This window comes from Oncorhynchus masou, chromosome 5 (assembly GCF_036934945.1).
Source record: "Oncorhynchus masou masou isolate Uvic2021 chromosome 5, UVic_Omas_1.1, whole genome shotgun sequence".
Taxonomy (NCBI): domain Eukaryota; kingdom Metazoa; phylum Chordata; class Actinopteri; order Salmoniformes; family Salmonidae; genus Oncorhynchus; species Oncorhynchus masou.
This window is the reverse complement of record NC_088216.1, coordinates 24,789,967-24,807,846: the sequence shown is the minus strand read 5'-3', so window position 1 is coordinate 24,807,846 and position 17,880 is coordinate 24,789,967. Positions and strand designations below refer to the sequence as shown.

The 17,880-nt window shown below is 41.6% G+C and overlaps 1 protein-coding gene across 1 annotated transcript; it reads right to left on the bottom strand.

The window, feature by feature from the left end:
* Positions 1 to 319: 319 nt before the first annotated feature.
* Positions 320 to 16,006, bottom strand: LOC135537501 (jupiter microtubule associated homolog 1-like). Its single transcript, XM_064963645.1, has 5 exons — positions 15,829 to 16,006; positions 14,238 to 14,380; positions 4,015 to 4,115; positions 3,857 to 3,884; positions 320 to 3,584 (listed from the first exon to the last, which is right to left on the bottom strand). The coding sequence occupies exons 1-5, from the start codon at positions 15,882 to 15,884 to the stop codon at positions 3,457 to 3,459; spliced, it is 456 nt and encodes a 151-aa protein (XP_064819717.1). The 5' UTR covers positions 15,885 to 16,006; the 3' UTR covers positions 320 to 3,456.
* Positions 16,007 to 17,880: the final 1,874 nt, after the last annotated feature.

Here is a 17,880-nt window from a genome sequence, read left to right as displayed (position 1 = left end):
TCAGACACAAAGTGCTTCTGTCAACAACAACAAAAAGCGGAGAGAAAAAGGGGAAAGGAAAGGGAGATGCCTAGTCAGTTGTACAACTGAGTGTATTCAACTGAAATGGGTATCAAAACAATGGAGTCGGAGAGGGAGGAAGAGGAGGACGGTAGGGAACAAACGGGTGGTAGGCTATTCAAAACATTTGAAGCAGTCCGACCCTGACTGAAAACGAATGTTGCAATGAAATGCCACCACTTTCACTTGTCATTTTGCAGTCAATAGTATCAGTAGTATCAAAGTCAACGTAATAAGCAATCATTTTTTTCATTTTACCTTTATTTAACTAGGTAAGTCAGTTAAGAACAAATTCTTATTTACAATTACAACCTAGGAACAGTGGGTTAACTGCCTTGTTCAGGGGCAGAATGACAGATTTGTACATCAATGTACACACAATTATACCCCATAATGAAAAAAAAACAGTTGACGTCTTTTTTAACCTATAAAAAAATAACCAAATATCACATTTACATAAGTATTCAGACCCTTTACTCAGTACTTTGTTGAAGCATATTTGGCAGCGATTACAGCCTCGAGTCTTCTTGGGTATGATGCTACAAGCTTGGCACACCTGTATTTGGGGAGTTTCTCCCATTCTTCTCTGCAGATCCTCTCAAGCTCTGTCAGGCTGGATGGGGAGTGTTGCTGCACAGCTATTTTCAGCTCTGTCCAGAGATGTTCGATAGGGTTCAAGTCCTGGCTCTGGCTGGGCCACTCAAGGACATTGAGACTTGTCCCGAAGCCACCCCTGCATTATTTTGGCTGTGTGCTTAGGGTCGTTGTCCTGTTGGAAGGTAAACCTTAGCCCCAGTCTGAGGTCCTGAACAGGTTCTCTCTGTACTTTGCTCCATTCATCTTTGCCTCAATCCTGACTAGTCTCCCAGTTTCTGCCTCTGAAAAACACCCCCCACAGCATCCTGCCACCACCATGCTTCACCGTAGGGGATGGTGCCAGGTTTCCTCCAGACGTGAAGCTTGGCATTAAGGCCAAAGAGTTGAATCTTGGCTTCATCAGAACAGAGAATCTTGTTTCTCATGGTGTGAAGCTTGGCATTCAGGCCAAAGAGTTGAATCTTGGCTTCATCAGAACAGAGAATCTTGTTTCTCATGGTGTGAAGCTTGGCATTCAGGCCAAAGAGTTGAATCTTGGCTTCATCAGAACAGAGAATCTTGTTTCTCATGGTCAGAGTCTTTAGGTGCCTTTTGGCAAACACCAAGTAGGCTGTCATGTCTTTTACTGCCCACTCTACCATAAAGGCCGCAGAGATGGGAAAACCTTCCAGAAGGACAACCATCTCCACAGAGGAACTCTTGAGCGCTGTCAGAGTGACCATCGGGTTCTTAGTCCCCTCCCCTCCCAAGGCCCTTCTCCCCCGATTGCTGTTTGGACAGTCGGCCAGCTCTCGGAAGAGTCTTGGTGGTTCCAAACTTCCATTTAAGAATATTGGAGACCACTGTGTTCTTTGGGACATTATGCTGCAGGAATTTGGTACCCTTCCCCAGATCTGTGCCTCGACACAATCCTGTCTCGGAGCTCTACAGACAATTCCGTCGACCTAATGCCTTAGTGCATGTCAGAGCAAAAACTGTCAACTGTGGGATCTTATGTAGACCGGTGTGTGCCTTTCCAACTCATGTCCAATCTTTTGACTTTACCTCAGGTGGACTCCAATCAAATGATTGCTCATCCTTGATGTTTCTATGGAAACAGGCTGCACCTGAGCTACATTTCAAGTCTCTGAATATGTAAATAGAAAAGTACTTCTGTATTTTTAATACATTTGCAGAAATGTATAAAACCTATTTTCACTGTGTCATTATTGGATGTTGTGTGTAGATTGAACAGGATTTTTTTTTATTTACCCCTTTGAGAATAAGGCTGTAACAAACAATTTCGGGAAAAATCAAAATGTCTGAGTACTTTCCGAAGGCACTGTACCACAAACCCCGAAGTGCCTTATGGCTGTTACTGTATAAACTGGTTACAAATGTAATTAGAGCAGTAAAAATATGTTTGCTGTCAGCCAATCAGTATTCAGGGCTCGACCTACCCAGTTCAAAAATGTATTTAGGTCAGTAAATAATGACACAGCCAACTGCGCCATTGCCTTCAGAAATAAAAGACAGCCATGTATGGTCAAGAGTGACATTTAATTTGCGCCAATATTCATTGCGACTTTTACAGTGATAAACAAACCTGCATGAATTTGGATGAACAATTAACGGTCATGTAGCCCAGCTGACCGTTCAACATCTGCAGAACAGCACTTCAACATGAATTCACTAAAGCCATGTGTGCAATTTCATTCAAATTACATTTGAACAAAATTGACCTGTGTGTTATATATGCATGCATGCATATATGTGTAAATACATAGAACCACAGGTTCCCCCTGTACAAGGCAGACAGTATAATAGGCATCAGACCTGTAAGAGAGACCATGACAGAAGTTTGAACAAGAACTGAGCAATTTGTTTAACGTACCAAATTGTCCAACATTGAGAATTTAAAAAAAATAAAGTAAAATGAGAACTAGGCAGAGCTGTCATAAGGTCACTTGTCATTCTATCAGATGGAGTACCACACACAAACAGGCATACTTTAGCTGTTGAGAAAGTTTCCCTTCCAAAATAAATAAATAAATAGAAATCAGATACAATAAAATGTAATCTTGTTCTCCATTTCATGACATTAGAAAGCCCATTTTCTGGACATATTCACTGAATTTAGTCTTCAGAAATAATGACACCGGGGTTTGAGTAAACTGTTTGGATCCCGTGTGGATTTTAGTTTCCATAGAAATGTTCAAGTCCCAAACTTCATGCAACACTAGATCATGTACCCCAACAATTAATTAATGACTCAAAAGTCCAGCATAACCTTCAATTAAAATGAAACGTTCACAGTAAAACTTTTAGTTCCTTTTTTTAATAGATTTTTTTTTTTTTAAACAAAAGGCTTCACCAAAATGTTTTGGTTGAGTCGGACTTGGAACAAACCAGGCGTGCATGCAGTTTTTACCAGACAATGAACACGGTGCAAAAGCAACAACTTCATATAAATCCATTTTATTATTTTTTGTTTAAACCTTATCGATCGCGCATCAGAACTTTGCCATTGACACCGGATGGAGTGAGGGACAACTTAAACCTCATGCCCTTTGGCCAGAGGGCCTGTGACTACAGCACTACATATGCCAGGGGCTTGGATCAGGTACATAAAGTGCTTCTGTCAAAAAAAAACATACAAAAATTAAAAAAGAGGGGGTATCAAAACAATGGACTCAGGGAGGGAGGAGAGGAAGGGACGAAATTCCTGGACTCACAGATGAACAGGTGGAGATTCTTCTTTTAAAAAAGAGAAAAGGACAGCAGAGTTCTGAGATAGAGAGATAGAGAAGGAGAGGGACCTCAACCGAGGATGAGGCTGGACTTTCCCCCTGGGGGGTTCCTGCGGCCTGATGTCATCCCAGCGGCGGGCTTGGAGGCCTCATTCCTCTGCTCTGGGACAGGAATGACCTCAACCTCCACAGCATTATCTAAACATGGGTAAGGAGACAGGATAACATGCCTGCCACTCAAGCATTTAAAAACATCTGGTAATAAAAACCAAATGGATAGACAAAAACTACAAATGTTCAACATTTCAACACTACATACCATACTAAAAATCACATTTTTCCCTATAATTTAACTAGCATTGTGAATAAAATTAACCTTCTTAGAAGTTTACAGACAAGAATATGTAGTCTTAATCTGGACAACTTGTTTAACAGTGGAAGTTAGCAAGAATCCTTAAAATAGTCCTTACCAGCACTTCCCACGTCATTGTCTCCAGTCTAAGAGGAGATGAAGGGACAAAAGGTAAGTGATTAGAAAACAACAGAAAGGAGTAGGCCAAATACATGAAAGTGGAAGAAAATCCTCAACAAGGAATGCCCATTGTTTAACTTTAACACACAATCTCACCCCGGCGTTGGAATCCTCGTGGTTGTTGGAGGAAGATTGGGCAGCACATCTCCTCAGTGGGGCTGATGGCTCTCCACACAGCACTCCGGTGGGCTTCCCACCTGTAGATACACAGAATTGACACGGTTTGAGTCTCAATCCCTGGGAATTGCCTGGCTAAATCACCAAGTGATCGAGGGCTTACATTCTAATTTAAGAACATCTCATGCTAGAAGTGATAACATTTCAGATACTTGATAGAGTTATAAGCAGCCAAACACCTAAATGAAGTAGAATGAAACTAAAACTGCTTAGCTCTGCCATTTCATGAATTGTTTTTAATTGCTAAATCACAAGGGGTTGCAAGTTATAACATAGAAAGGAACGTTTGGAGGAAGAGAGAGTTGAATTGGAAACACTCCAATTCAACAACCAGCCTGGGGACAAGCCAAAAACCACTGTCTCCCCACCTGACCTTTCAGACAGCATGCCAAACTCCCCTACTCAACAGCTGCTAATCAGACAAGTCAGTTGGATTTATCATATACTGAACAAAAATATCAAACGGCAAGAGATTTTACTGAGTCGGAGTTAAGAAAATCCATCAATTGAAATAAATTCATTAGGCTCTAATCTACGGATTTCACATGACTGGGAATGCAGATACGAGTGTTGGTCACAGATATCTTTGTTTAAAAAATAAAAATAAAGTTAAGGGCATGGATCAGAAAACCAGTCAGTATCTGTTGCGACCACCATTTGTCTCATGCAGCACGACATCAGTCGCATAGCGTTGACCAGGCTGTTGATTGTGACCTGACACGGGAGCATCCACTGCAGGCAACGCAGAGATCCTCATGAATATTCCAGAATGGCTCAGACTCAGCCCTGCTGGGATTCAGTGTTGGAAGGAAGATCAATAGTGGAAGAGCTAATGTAATGACTATGGATTGGAGGAGTTAAAATTGGCCATTTCCTACACACGGTGACAGCTTTTCTTATAAGCTCTGTGAAGCGAACATGAATCAGAGCATCATACATGAACACAATCTGCCCTCTTGTGGAAGAAGTTGCAACTTGCATCCACATAGATTATCTCCAGGTTCGATGAAGTTGAATTTAAGACCTTCTTAAAATGCCACTTGGAATGAAATGTAATATCAATTGTGAGGTCTGCGCACACCTGCTGATATTCCACTCCAGAAATGAGCCCGTTGGCAAAAAGTTGTATATTTAGGGCTGGCTCTTAAAGTGGAACTGACAGAGTTAACTAATTTACAAATGTGACCAGACAACCATAATTTACGTTTAAAAAAAAATAAAAAAATACCCAGGTCATGCTACAAAACCAAACGGAGGTTTTAAAAATAGGTTATATTTTACCCCCAAAAAATACATGACAAAGTTAGGCATTGTTGACAATAGATGGATGCAGTTGAATGCATGGTTAATATAATTCACCAATACATTTCTTGGTAGTCCAAATAATTGCCATCAGGTTGTAAATACCAGCTGGCCTGGTACCTTGCTTGTTTCAGTGACTCAATATATATATTTTTTCCCCCCAAAAAATAAACTGATAGACAATGTAACTAATACTGGGAATGTTAAAACAAATCAAACTAGCAAGGGCAATGATCAAGTCAGTCATATCCATCAAATGTATTTATAAAGCCTCTTTTACATCAGCAGATGTCAAAGTGCTGTACAGAAACCCAGCCTAAAATCCCAAACAGCAAGCAATGCAGAAGCACAGTGGCTAGGAAAACCTCCCAAGAAGGCAGGAACTGAGGATGAAACCTAGAGGAAGGAGGCTCTGAGGGGTAGGCCAGTCCTCTTCTGACTGTGCCAGGTGGAGATTATAACAGTACATGGGCAAGATGTTCAAACATTCATAGATGACCAGCAGGGACAAATAATAGTCAGTGGTTGTAGAGGGTGCAACAGGTGGCTAACATGCTGACCAGACAGCACACGTTTAATCTGTCAGCGTTGCAAAATAAAATGTACATGTTATTCAATAATTTCATCCAAACTCCTCAAGCGCGTCAGACTCCTGCATAGCCAGGTGCTAAAATAGAAGAACTTGGTTTTATTTTAGCCATTTGACGCGCTGCATGTCCCGCCTCTCCCATCTACTCATTGGTTATTACGAGCATTTACCCACATGGGTCATTGAAAGATGGAGGTCCACACTCCAGTCGGTGATGGTAATGCACCTTAAAGTTGGTTGCCAACCACCATCAAAATTCTATAAATACAAAAAAAAAAACGTTTTTAATCAAAACCTATGCATTTCAGGTAAAATAACAACCCATGTTAATCTCCCAGGACAAATCAGCAAGCAAGTTCAGGGATGCAAACTAGTGAGGGACCAAAAAGGATACCTTTCGGCAAACAAACAAGTGACTAGTTTGCATCCCCGAGCAACAGCTAGCTAAATGTTTAATATGCATTTCAACCTTCAACCCCAAAATAAATATACTTGGTTTTCGGCATTTTAACCTGGGTGTCATGAACGCATTTGGAAGGGATAGACAATCAACATGCACGAGTGGAGCCAGTTTGGTCATCCAGACAGAAAGTCAGGCAATCAGTAGGCCTAGGTTACAGAAAAAAACCATTAAAAAGCAATCGCGAAAGTTGGTTCCATTCTGCAATTAGCTGGAAACACAGTTGTCAAAAACTAGCAGTTTCATGTGAGATGAAAATATCTGTTCAAATTTTTGAAAAAGGGTAGATCTAATATGCATCAAGCATTGGTTGGTAATATGACTAGGATTGTGCCTTTGGCCAGAAGACAATGAAAGAAAGCTAACAAAATAATTGTCTCCACAGATACTTTGGAGCAAGGCAAGGCGCGTAGTAAAACTGTTCAGGTGTGCAACAACTATGTTGTCAAAATGCATACTGCCTTCAGCTCATTGCAAAGTGGTGTGTGACACTGATGAAACATGGCCTTCGGTTGCCTTTATACACTGCTCAAAAAAATAAACACTAAAATAACACATCCTAGATCTGAATGAATTAAATATTCTTATTAAAGACTTTTTTCTTTTCTTCTTTACATAGTTGAATGTGCTGACAAAATCACAAAAATTATCAATGGAAATCTAATGTATCAACCCATGGCGGTCTGGATTTGGAGTCACACTCAAAATGAAAGTGGAAAACCACACTACAGGCTGATCCAACTTTGACATAAATGTCATTAAAACAAGTCAAAATGAGGTTCAGTATTGTGTGTGGCCTCCACGTGCCTGTATGACCTACATACAATGCCTGGGCATGCTCCTGATGAGGTGGCGGATGGTCTCCTGAGGGCTCTCCTCCCAGACCTGGACTAAAGCATCCGCCAACTCCTGGACAGTCTGTGGTGCAACGTGGCGTTGGTGGATGGGGCGAGACATGATGTCCCAGATGTGCTCAATTGGATTCAGGTCTGGGGAACGGGCGGGCCAGCCCATAGCATCAATGCCTTCCTCTTGCAGGAACTGCTGACACACTCCAGCCACATGAGGTCGAGCATTGTCTTGCATTAGGAGGAACCCAGGGCCAACCGCACCAGCATATGGTCTCACAAGGGGTCTGAGGATCTCATCTCGGTACCTAATGGCAGTCAGACTACCTCTGGCGAGCACAAAGAAATGCCACCCCACACCATGACTGACCCACCGCCAAATCGGTCATGCTGGAGGATGTTGCAGGCAGCACAACTTTCTCCACGGCGTCTCCAGACTGTTACGTCTGTCACATGCTCAGTGTGAACCTGCTTTCATCTGTGAAGAGCACAGGGTGCCAGTGGCGAATTTGCCAATCTTGGTGTTCTCTGGCAAATGCCAAACGTCCTGCACGTTGTTGGGCTGTAAGCACAACCCCCACCTGTGGACGTCGGGCCCTCATACCACCCCCATGGAGTCTGTTTCTGACCGTTTGAGCAGACACATGCACATTAGTGGCTGTCTCCTGGTAGCGCCTCCATGCTCTGGACACTACGCTGACAGACACAGCAAACCTTCTTGCCACAGCTCGCATTGATGTGCCATCCTGGATGAGCTGCACTACCTGAGCCACTTGTGTGGGTTGTAGACTCCGTCTCATGCTACCACTAGAGTGAAAGCACCGCCAGCATTCAAAAGTGACCAAAACATCAGCCAGGAAGCATAGGAACTGAGAAGTGGTATGTGGTCACCACCTGAAGAACCACTCCTTTATTGGGGGTGTCTTGCCAATTGCCTATAATTTCCACCTGTTGTCTATTCCATTTGCACAACAGCATGTGAAATTTATTGTCAATCAGTGTTGCTTCCAAAGTGGACAGTTTGATTTCACAGAAGTGTGATTGACTTGGAGTTACATTGTTTAAGTGTTCCCTTTATTTTTTTGAGCAGTGTATATATTTACACTCAGTGTGTCGTCTTGATCGCTGGTGAAAAGTTTGTTTCTGTTGGAGTTTTGTCCTATCTGTCTTGGTTAGAGGGGATAGTTCAGTGTGACATTCATTTGTTATAGAATGGATGTTTCGGCGGTTGCCGTTCTTCGCGTTCAATGATACTGTATTCCTAGCTGCAGACTAGTAATTTATATCAAACACTTGTTCTTATTCTGTCGGTATCGATAGTCTAAGAGTGTAACCACGTGGTATGGTTAAAAGATTCAGCAATGGTCTACAACCTTCGTCCTCTCCTAATGGAGAAAAACATGGTCTGGTGATATTTTCTCAATGTTGGGTTTTATTCGGAATTGCAGAGAAGGGGCTGTCCCAGGATGCCTGACCCTAACTGGGCTCAGGGGCGGTCCTCTGATTGAGTTCAAATAAAAAAAGAATTGTATTTTCCTTCATTAAACAGTCCAAAATCATATTACACAATTTTACAAACAGTATTATGCTCACTCATTCATCTTATACAACAATTAGATGTAAACCTCATATCTGAGGCTATAATATAACAGCATTATGGTAATGTGGCCACACCGTCTCCCATGAGTTTCCTCAAGTTGTAACAAACGGACCAGTTCTTCACCGATCTTTTATACTTTCTCCGGAACATGAAATTTGTTCGTACCTCAAGTTCTGTGAAATTCCGTTGTTCTCTATGAAAATTTACTCTGCCTCTTATACTGTGTGGCCATGTGGCAGGGTCTTCTCATGAATTTACGACCTCTCTCTGACCACAGCAGCCTAGTTGAAGGAGGCAGGGAGAGGGGGCTTGCTGTAGCCAAAGAGGGCAACGTCATGACACTTTGTGCGTGTGATAGACACATAACGAAAACACACGCCAATTGAATTCACTCAATTATGCAAATGAACCTATAGACTGATAAGCATGACAAGTCAAATGCATTTACATGGACTGGTATTTTTTCCTCTCCCAGACTATTGGCCAGTGCTAATTTTATGCATTAATTAATGTCTACATTCCTTTTTGCCACATTTATTATTAGACAACTTAATGCACACTTTTAAATTGTATTATGTGAGCTAAACAAATAAAATGTATAATATATACATTTTTTATTAATAATGTTATTGTCCCCATGACATCCATGCCACCACCACAGAAAAATATTGGCAGGAGAACGGCCTTACAGAACAGCTCAGTGACTCACGTGGCACATTTCCAACAAGTCAGTTCATCAAACTTCTGCCCTGGTCAACTGTAAGTGTTGTTATTGTGAAGTGGAAACATCTAGGAGCAATAGCGGCTCAGCATACAAATCTCCTGTCCTCGGTTGCTTCACTAGGGAGTTCCAAACTGCCTCTGAAAGCAGCGTCAGCACAAGACTGTTCATCGGGGCTTCATGAAATGGCTTCCCATGGCCAAGCAGCCGCACACAAGCCAAAGATCACCATGCGCAATACCAAGCTTCTGCTGGAGGGGTGTAAAGCTCTCCGCCATCAGACTCTGGAGCAGTGGAAACGCGTTCTCTGGAGTGATAAATCAAGCTTCACCATCTGGCAGTCCGACAGACGAATCTGGGTTTGGCAGATGCCAGGAAAATGCAACTTGCCCGAATGCATAGTGCCAACTGTAAAGTTTGGTGGAGGAGGAATAATGGTCTGAGGCTGTTTTTCATGGTTCGGGCTAGGCTCCTTAGTTCCAGTGAAGGGAAATCTTAATGCTACAGCATGCAATGACATTCTAGAAGATTCTGTGGTTCCAACTTTGTGGCCACAGTTGCGTAAGGTCTTTCCCTGTTTCAGCATGACGATGCATCCATGCACAAAGCAAGTCCCATACAGAACGAGATCCGTGTGGAAAAACTTCACTGGCCTGCACAGAGCCCTGACCTCAACCCCATCAAACACCTTTAGGATGAATTGGAATGCCGACTGTGAGCCAGGCCTAATCGGCCAACTTCAGTGACCGACCTCAGGAATGCTTGTGGCTGAATGGAAGCAAGTCCCCGAAGCAATGTTCCAGCATGTAGAAAGCCTTCCCAGCAAAAAAAGGGAGGGGGAAACCAACTCCACATTAATGCCAATGACTTCGGAAAAAGCAGTTCGACGAGCAGGTGTCCACATACTTTTGGTCATGTTGTGTACTTTCATTGCAGGATGAAGGTTAATGAGCATCACTGTTTATCCAATATTGGTTTTAGAACCCCGCACCCCCCCCAACAAAAAAAATTATATATCATCCGCAGAAATGTTGTGTAGCCTAATCTCCAAGAATGCAAAATTACTTCAGTAAGAAAAGGGCAATGTCGGTGTTGGTTTACCTGCCCAGCTCTAACTAGGGTTATCTATCAAATTGTAAAGGACTTTCAGCATGCTTATAAAGAAGGGCACTCAACATGTACTGCACTGACACAAATGACTGATAATTGGTTGAAAGAAGGACTTTGACACTCAACAGTCTATTCTTGTTCTGAGAAATGAAAGCGATTCCATGTGAGAAAATGCCAAGAAACGGAAGATCTCATACAACGCTGTGTACTACTCCCTTCACAGAACAGAGCTAACTGGCTCTAACCAGGATAGAAAGAGGAGTGGAAGACCCCGGTGCACAACTGAGCAAGAGGACAGGTACATTAGAGCATCTTGTTTGAGAAAGACGTCTCACAAGTCCTCAACTGGCAGCCTCATTAAATAGTACCCGCAAAACACCAGTCTCAATGTCAACAGGGATGCTGGGGTCACCGCTTGACAATTTCTAACATGGAATAGCCTTCATTTCTCAGGACAAGAATAGACTGACGAGTTTCAGAAGAAAGGTCTTTGTTTCTGGACATTATGAGCCTGTAATCAAACTCACAAATACTGATGCTCCAGATACTCAACTCGTCTAAAGGCGGACAGTTTTATTGCTTCTTTAAAATCAGAACAGTTTACAGCTGTGCTAAAATAATTGCAAAAGGGTTTTCTAATGATCAATTAGCCTTTTAAAATTATAAAAACTTGGATCAGCTAACATGCCATTGGATCACAGGAGTGATGGTTGCTGATAATGTGCCTCTGTACGCCTATGTAGATATTCCATTCTTCAAAAAAAAAAAACGTTTCCAGCTACAATATTCATTTACATTTACATTACATTAAGTCATTTAGCAGACGCTCTTATCCAGAGCGACTTACAAATTGGTGAATTCACCTTCTGACATCAGTGGAACAGCCACTTTACAATAGTGCATCTAAATCATTTAAGGGGGGTGAGAAGGATTGGTTTATCCTATCCTAGGTATTCCTTGAAGAGGTGGGGTTTCAGGTGTCTCCGGAAGGTGGTGATTGACTCCGCTGTCCTGGCGTCGTGACCTGGGAGTTTGTTCCACCATTGGGGGCCAGAGCAGCGAACAGTTTTGACAGTTTTATTTTTTTAAATAAACGACTTATCCTCTGTGGTTAAATTATGCTCTCTGGTGTGTTTTCAACATTGACAGCTGTGGTTGGATAAAAAAAATGATTTATGATCTTTTTTTTGCATCCTCTTGGGCCCCCCTCGAGCCTGGGCCTAGGGACTTAGGCCCCGGTAAGCCCATGGCCTCACAAGTGTCTGAGCAAAGCTTTCAGACCAAACGCACCCCTATCCCCAATGAATACCACTTCATACACATCTCAATCAATCAAAACTTTCATTCAACATGCTTGCATGTATAGCACTGTGTGAGAACACTTTACGAGGTCACACAAGGCATTGCCAGATACACTGTAAAAAAAATAATAGTTTCAACTAATTCATTATTTCATTATTAAGGAAGTGGAACTGCAGCCTTTTTAAGTTTACTTGAAGTGTAACCTGAATGTAACATTTTTAGTTGGCCAAAACCGAGCTCCAACTTCAGAAAACGTACACAAAAAAAATCAGTCAACTTAAAATGATGTATTTGCTCAACTTGTCTCATGGTACAAGTTTTTATCGTCACGTGCACTAGTACAGTGAAACGCCTTTCTTGCTTGCTCTTTATGTTTATTCAACTATAAATAATTATTGTGTCATTTTAACAATAAAGGGCAGTGCAACTGGTTACACAGACACACAAACAGTTATTTTAACATACAATGTTTTCAACTTACATATTTGACACGTTGACATACATGATTCTCTCATCATCGATTTGATTTTCAGCAATTTTCAGGTTTTCTGTATAGTATTCTTATGTTGATGGGGCATATGACTCTGTTTTAATATTACTCATTAATCACTATGACAAATACATTTACAACATTTAACAATGTCTACAGTATTTCTGATCAATTTTATGTTATTTTAAAATGGAAAATAAGTAGTTTTTTTAATTCTTTCAAACAAAAACATTTCTAAGTGACCGCAAACTTTTTAATGGTGGCGTAAATATTATGGTTTTTCGATCTCTGCCATACTCAGGATTCAGAGCCATTTAATAGAAACAGGGTTTTCTTTAATAGCTTCTCTAAATGTCAAACAAGTAAAGTACGGTGTACCGCAGGGCAGCTCTTTAGGCCCTCTACTATTTCCTATTTTGACCAATGACCTGCCACTGGCATTAAAACAAAGCATGTTTGTCCATGTATATCTATATGGTTGAATCATAAGTGTCAGCAGCCACAGCTAACGAAGTACTGAAACCCTTAACAGAGTTGTGACAGTTTTGGAATGGGTAGCCAGTAATAAACTGGTCCTGAACATCTAAAACTAAGAGCATTGTATTTGGTACAAATAATTCCCTAAGTTCAAGACCTCAGCTGAATCTGGTAATGAATGGTGTGGCTGTTGAACAAGTTAAGATTAAATTACTTTGCGTTACCTTTCATTGTAAACGGTCATGGTCAAAACATATAGATTCAAATGGTTATAAAGATGGGGAGAGGGCTGGCCGTAATAAAGAGATGCTCTGCTTTTTTGACACCGCACTCCAAAAAGCAAGTCCTGCAGGCTCTAGTTGTCTCATCTTGATTATTGTCGTCGAGTGATGCAAGGAAAGACCTAGTTAAGCGGCACGTCTTGCTCTTCATTGTAGTCAAAGGTATAATTCTTATAAGAAGCATTGTGTTGAAAAGCCCAAATTGTTTGCATAGTCAGCTCTGACACACTTACCCCACTAAACATGCCACCCGGGGTATTTTCACAGTCCCCAAAACCAGAACAAATGCAAGAAAAGTCACAGTATTACATAGAGCAATTTTATTTCATGGAACTCTGTTCCATCTCATATTGCTCAAATGTACAGCAAACCTGGTTTAAAGCAAACCTGGTTTAAAAAAAAACTGATAAAGCAACACCTCACGGCACCTCTTCCATATTTTACCTAGATAGTGTGTATGTATTGATATGTACACTACAAGTGCCTTTTAAAAAATATTGATGAAGTTCTGTCCATGAGCTGTTCTTGTCTATTAATGTTCTGTATTATGTCATATTTCATGTGGACCCAGGATAAGTAGCTGCCGATTTTGCAACAGCTAATGGGGATCCTAATAAAATAACAAAAAATGTATAGGAAATCTTGTTCTCTGGCAACGGCCCGACTCGGACATGACGTGCACACATGGTTGGATAGCTTTAGAAAAAGTGCGCCTCCAGTATTATTTGATGTTAAAATAGTAATAACTGCAACAATTAAGCAGCAGCACTATAATGGAAACACTGTAGTCATCTCAGTTGCATTTAAGACATTTGAATTTAAGAATCTGAGATAAATGAATTTAAAAAGATTTAAAGACTAAGGACCCGCACTGAGAAGTTTTGATAAATTACATAGGCTACATATAGCTAGAGGCACAGTATAAGTATTATACAAGAGGCTGAGGTAGGGTGATGGGTTACCAGGTGGGTTGTTCCTCCGATGAGCGTGTGGGTCATCTGGTTCAGCGAAGATGTTGGAGGCCATCTTGTTTTTGCGATTGGGGGGCTTTTCCTCATCGTTGCCAAAAGAGATGTTGGAGGCTCCTCCAGGGGGGCGCAGGACCCTAAGAGACAAAGCAATGAGAAAAGTATTGAGGAAAATAAAATAACTAGCCTAACTTGTATACTTCTAATTGGTATAGCCTTAAACTAGGATTTGTACACTCTAAGAGTTCCTACTGAAGAAAAAAAAGAAACAATAAATACACACCTGTCTGAAATTTTGCACAGGACAAAGGGCATCATCCCCAGGCTATTTTGGGAGGAAGTCTGTGTCTGGTGCGCAACACTACATTAGAGCCTTCCTGACTACTGTCATTATGGTGGTCTGGTTAGCTGACACATTGACTAGAGCTAATCTATGCTGACACACAAAATGCTTTGAATTCATGTTAGAGATGGGCTCCTGCTGGCGCCACTATCTCTTCCTGCAGTGAGTAAACCCACCTTTAAGCCGAGGACTTAGAAGAGGATGAAAAATGGGTGTGACAAAACCATGAAGACCAAATGTGAGGATTTTTAAAGCATGAAAGAATCTTTGAAATGGCAGCTTCTCTGCATTGAGATAATGATTTTAAAATACCTTCTGCTAAGATTAACAATTAAAAATATATTTTTTTGATTTACATGCCTTGTGCTTGCATAAATGTAAACCAGGTGAAAGCTCACTTGATCGATTTTCACGATAACAGACATTTTAGGTTCCCCCATCCCACTTGCCCCAGAGGCACACTACAACCAGCGGGTCATAAAATATCCAGATGTCATTGTAGACAGTTGTCTCTGTATGTGGGGCAGCTGCTTCGGCCTGATATCAACCTTAATCAACCCGGCTAAACCAACCAGATGTAAAATAATTTAAGTCTGATTAGCATAGTTGGTTTTGCAAGTCAGTAACTAGCTAGCCGAATAGCTGGTTAGTGAATATTTAATTTGAGCAAATCTGGTTATGGAAGAGGGCTGCATGGTCGTGATTGGCAAAGTGGATACTACTAACGTTAGTCGGATAGAAAAAGCACCTTCCACAGGGGGCCCCACCCAACCATAAAATTAACTGTTATTGATTTGATAGCCAACGACAAGTTTCATGCTAGCAGTCTGGCTCTAGTGTCATGCACCCTGCATTGAATAAAAGAAGAAGCAAATGTTGATTCCTTTGAAGGCAATCAGTTAGAACCATTAGCATTAGCTTGCTTTTACACACCTACGAGCACGTCGTTAGCTAGCTACATTCACTAGCTAAATGCTAGCAAGCTAACGTTAGTTAGCCTGTTCCACATACAAAGAGGCAAATGTCAACGGTGGCTGTGGCCACAGACGCATTTAACGTGAAATACATCTTCGCACAAATAATTTAAAAAGTCATTAATACGAACAGGTTAAGAAAATAGTGTCTATTGTTTGACAACTAGCTAGTTAACGGTTAGCTAGCTAACTTAGCTGTCTGGAGGAGGGCTGCATCATTTGACATTTGGCTGAAAATGCAAGGCTCTTGACATGTCATGATGCTTACCTGGAGCTGCTTTTTGCTCCGGCTTCCATGCCTGAATATATAGTTGTCGTCGTCATTTTGTGAGAGGCTGGTAGGAGTTAATAAGCTATTGCAAATAACAAGACGATTCTAGACCAATATTTCACCACCTCAGACTCGTTTTACTCCACCCGGTACAAGCAAAATGATCAATCGGATCTAAAAAAAAAAAACGTGAAGAGGGCGTTTCCATGGTTGAATTGCCACCCACAAAAGGACGATTCGTTCTTCTGATTGGTTCCTGACTCATAAATCATGCATTTGATTGGAGAATCGGTGTACGACCTGCGCGCTCAAGGAAAAGCAAACCGTCCTTAGCAACAAACAAAAAATAATCCATATGATGTCTGAATTTAGAGATTTTATAACCCTCCTTTCTGTACAATCAAACATTTTGAGATAAATATCTTCCTGACAAATACTTCTGTTTTTACCCCCCATACAGAATCAGTCAGTTGATACAACAGAGAACAATAATGAAAAATCTGACTATATGATTCAGACAGAAGGTCACCTAGAATGCATTTACACAGGCAGCCCAATTCTGATCTATACTCCACTAATTGGTATTTTGACCAATCATATCAGATCTTTTTCAGAACTGATCTGATTGGTCAAAATACCAATTAGCAAAAATATATATCAGAATTGGGCTCCCTGTGTAAACAGATGGTTGATAATCATCATTATGTCGGAACTTGGATTTTTGCACATTTATTAAAAATAAAAAACAAATATCTCTTTTACATAAGTATTCAGACCCTTACTATGAGACTCAAAATTGAGCTCAGGTGCATCCTGTTTCCATTGATCAACCTTGAGCTGTTTCTAGAACTTGATTGGAGTCCAACTGGGGGTAAATTCAATTGATTTGGAAAGGCACTCACCTGTCTGAGGTCCCACAGTTGACAGTGCATGTCAGAGCAAAAACCAAGCCATGAGGTCAAAGGAATTGTCCGTAAAGCTCAAAGACTGGATTGTGTCGAGGTACAGATCTGGGGAAGGGTACCAAAATATTTTTGCAGCATTGAAGGTCCCCAAGAACACAGTGGCCTACATCATTCTTCAATGGAAGAAGTTTGGAACCACCAAGACTCTTCCTAGAGCTGGTTGCCTGTCCAAACTGAGCAATTGGGGAAGAAGGGCCTTGGTCAGGGAGGTGACCAAGAATTTGATGGCAACTCAGTTAGAGCTCCAGAGTACCTCTGTGGAGATAAGAGAATGTTCTAGGACAACCATCTCTGCAGCACTCCACCAATCAGGCAGTTATGGTAGAATGCCAGATGGAAGCCACTCCTCAGTAAAAAGGCACATGACAGCCCGCTTGGAGTTTGTTCAAAAGGCACCTGAAGAATGACCATGAGAAATTATTCTCTGGTCGGATGAAACCAAGATTGACCTCTTTGGCCCAAATGCAATGCGTCATGTCTGGAGGAAATCTAGCACCATCCCTACGGTGAAGCGTGGTGGTGGCAGCATCATGTTGTGGTGATGTTTTTCAGCGGCCGGGACTGTGAGACTAGTCAGGATCGAGGCAAAGATGAATGGAGAAAGGTGCAGAGAGAACCTGTTCAGGACCGCAGACTGGGACGAAGTTTCATCTTCCAACAGGAAAACGACCTTAAGCACACAGCCAAGACCAAGCAGGAGTGGCTTCGGGACAAGTATCAATGTCCTTGAGGGGACGAGCCAGAACCCGGACTTGAACCCAATCAAACATCTCTGGAGAGACCTGAACATAGCTGTGCAGCAATGCTCCCTATCCAACCAGACAGAGCTTGAGAGGATCTGCAGAGAATGGGAGAAACTCCCCAAATGCAGGTGTGCCAAGCTTGTAGCGTCATACCCAAGAAGACTCGAGGCTGTAATTGCTGTTAAAGGTGCTTCAACAAAGTAAAGGATCTGAATACTTATGTAAATGTAGTGTTTTTATACAAACTTGCAAAAATGTCAAACTATTTTTGCGTCATCATTATGGGGTATTGTGTGTAGCTTGGGGGGGGGGGGGGGGGCTAACAAAATATGGATAAAGTT

Excerpts from the sequence above, each read along its gene's own strand:
- LOC135537501 (XM_064963645.1), bottom strand. The coding sequence starts at position 15,884 with ATGACGACGACAACTATATATTCAGGCATGGAAGCCGGAGCAAAAAGC. Across the intron at positions 14,381-15,828 it reads GGAGCAAAAAGCAGCTCCAG|GGTCCTGCGCCCCCCTGGAG; the intron begins GTAAGCATCATG and ends TTTGTCTCTTAG. Across the intron at positions 3,885-4,014 it reads ACGAGGATTCCAACGCCGGG|ACTGGAGACAATGACGTGGG; the intron begins GTGAGATTGTGT and ends ATCTCCTCTTAG.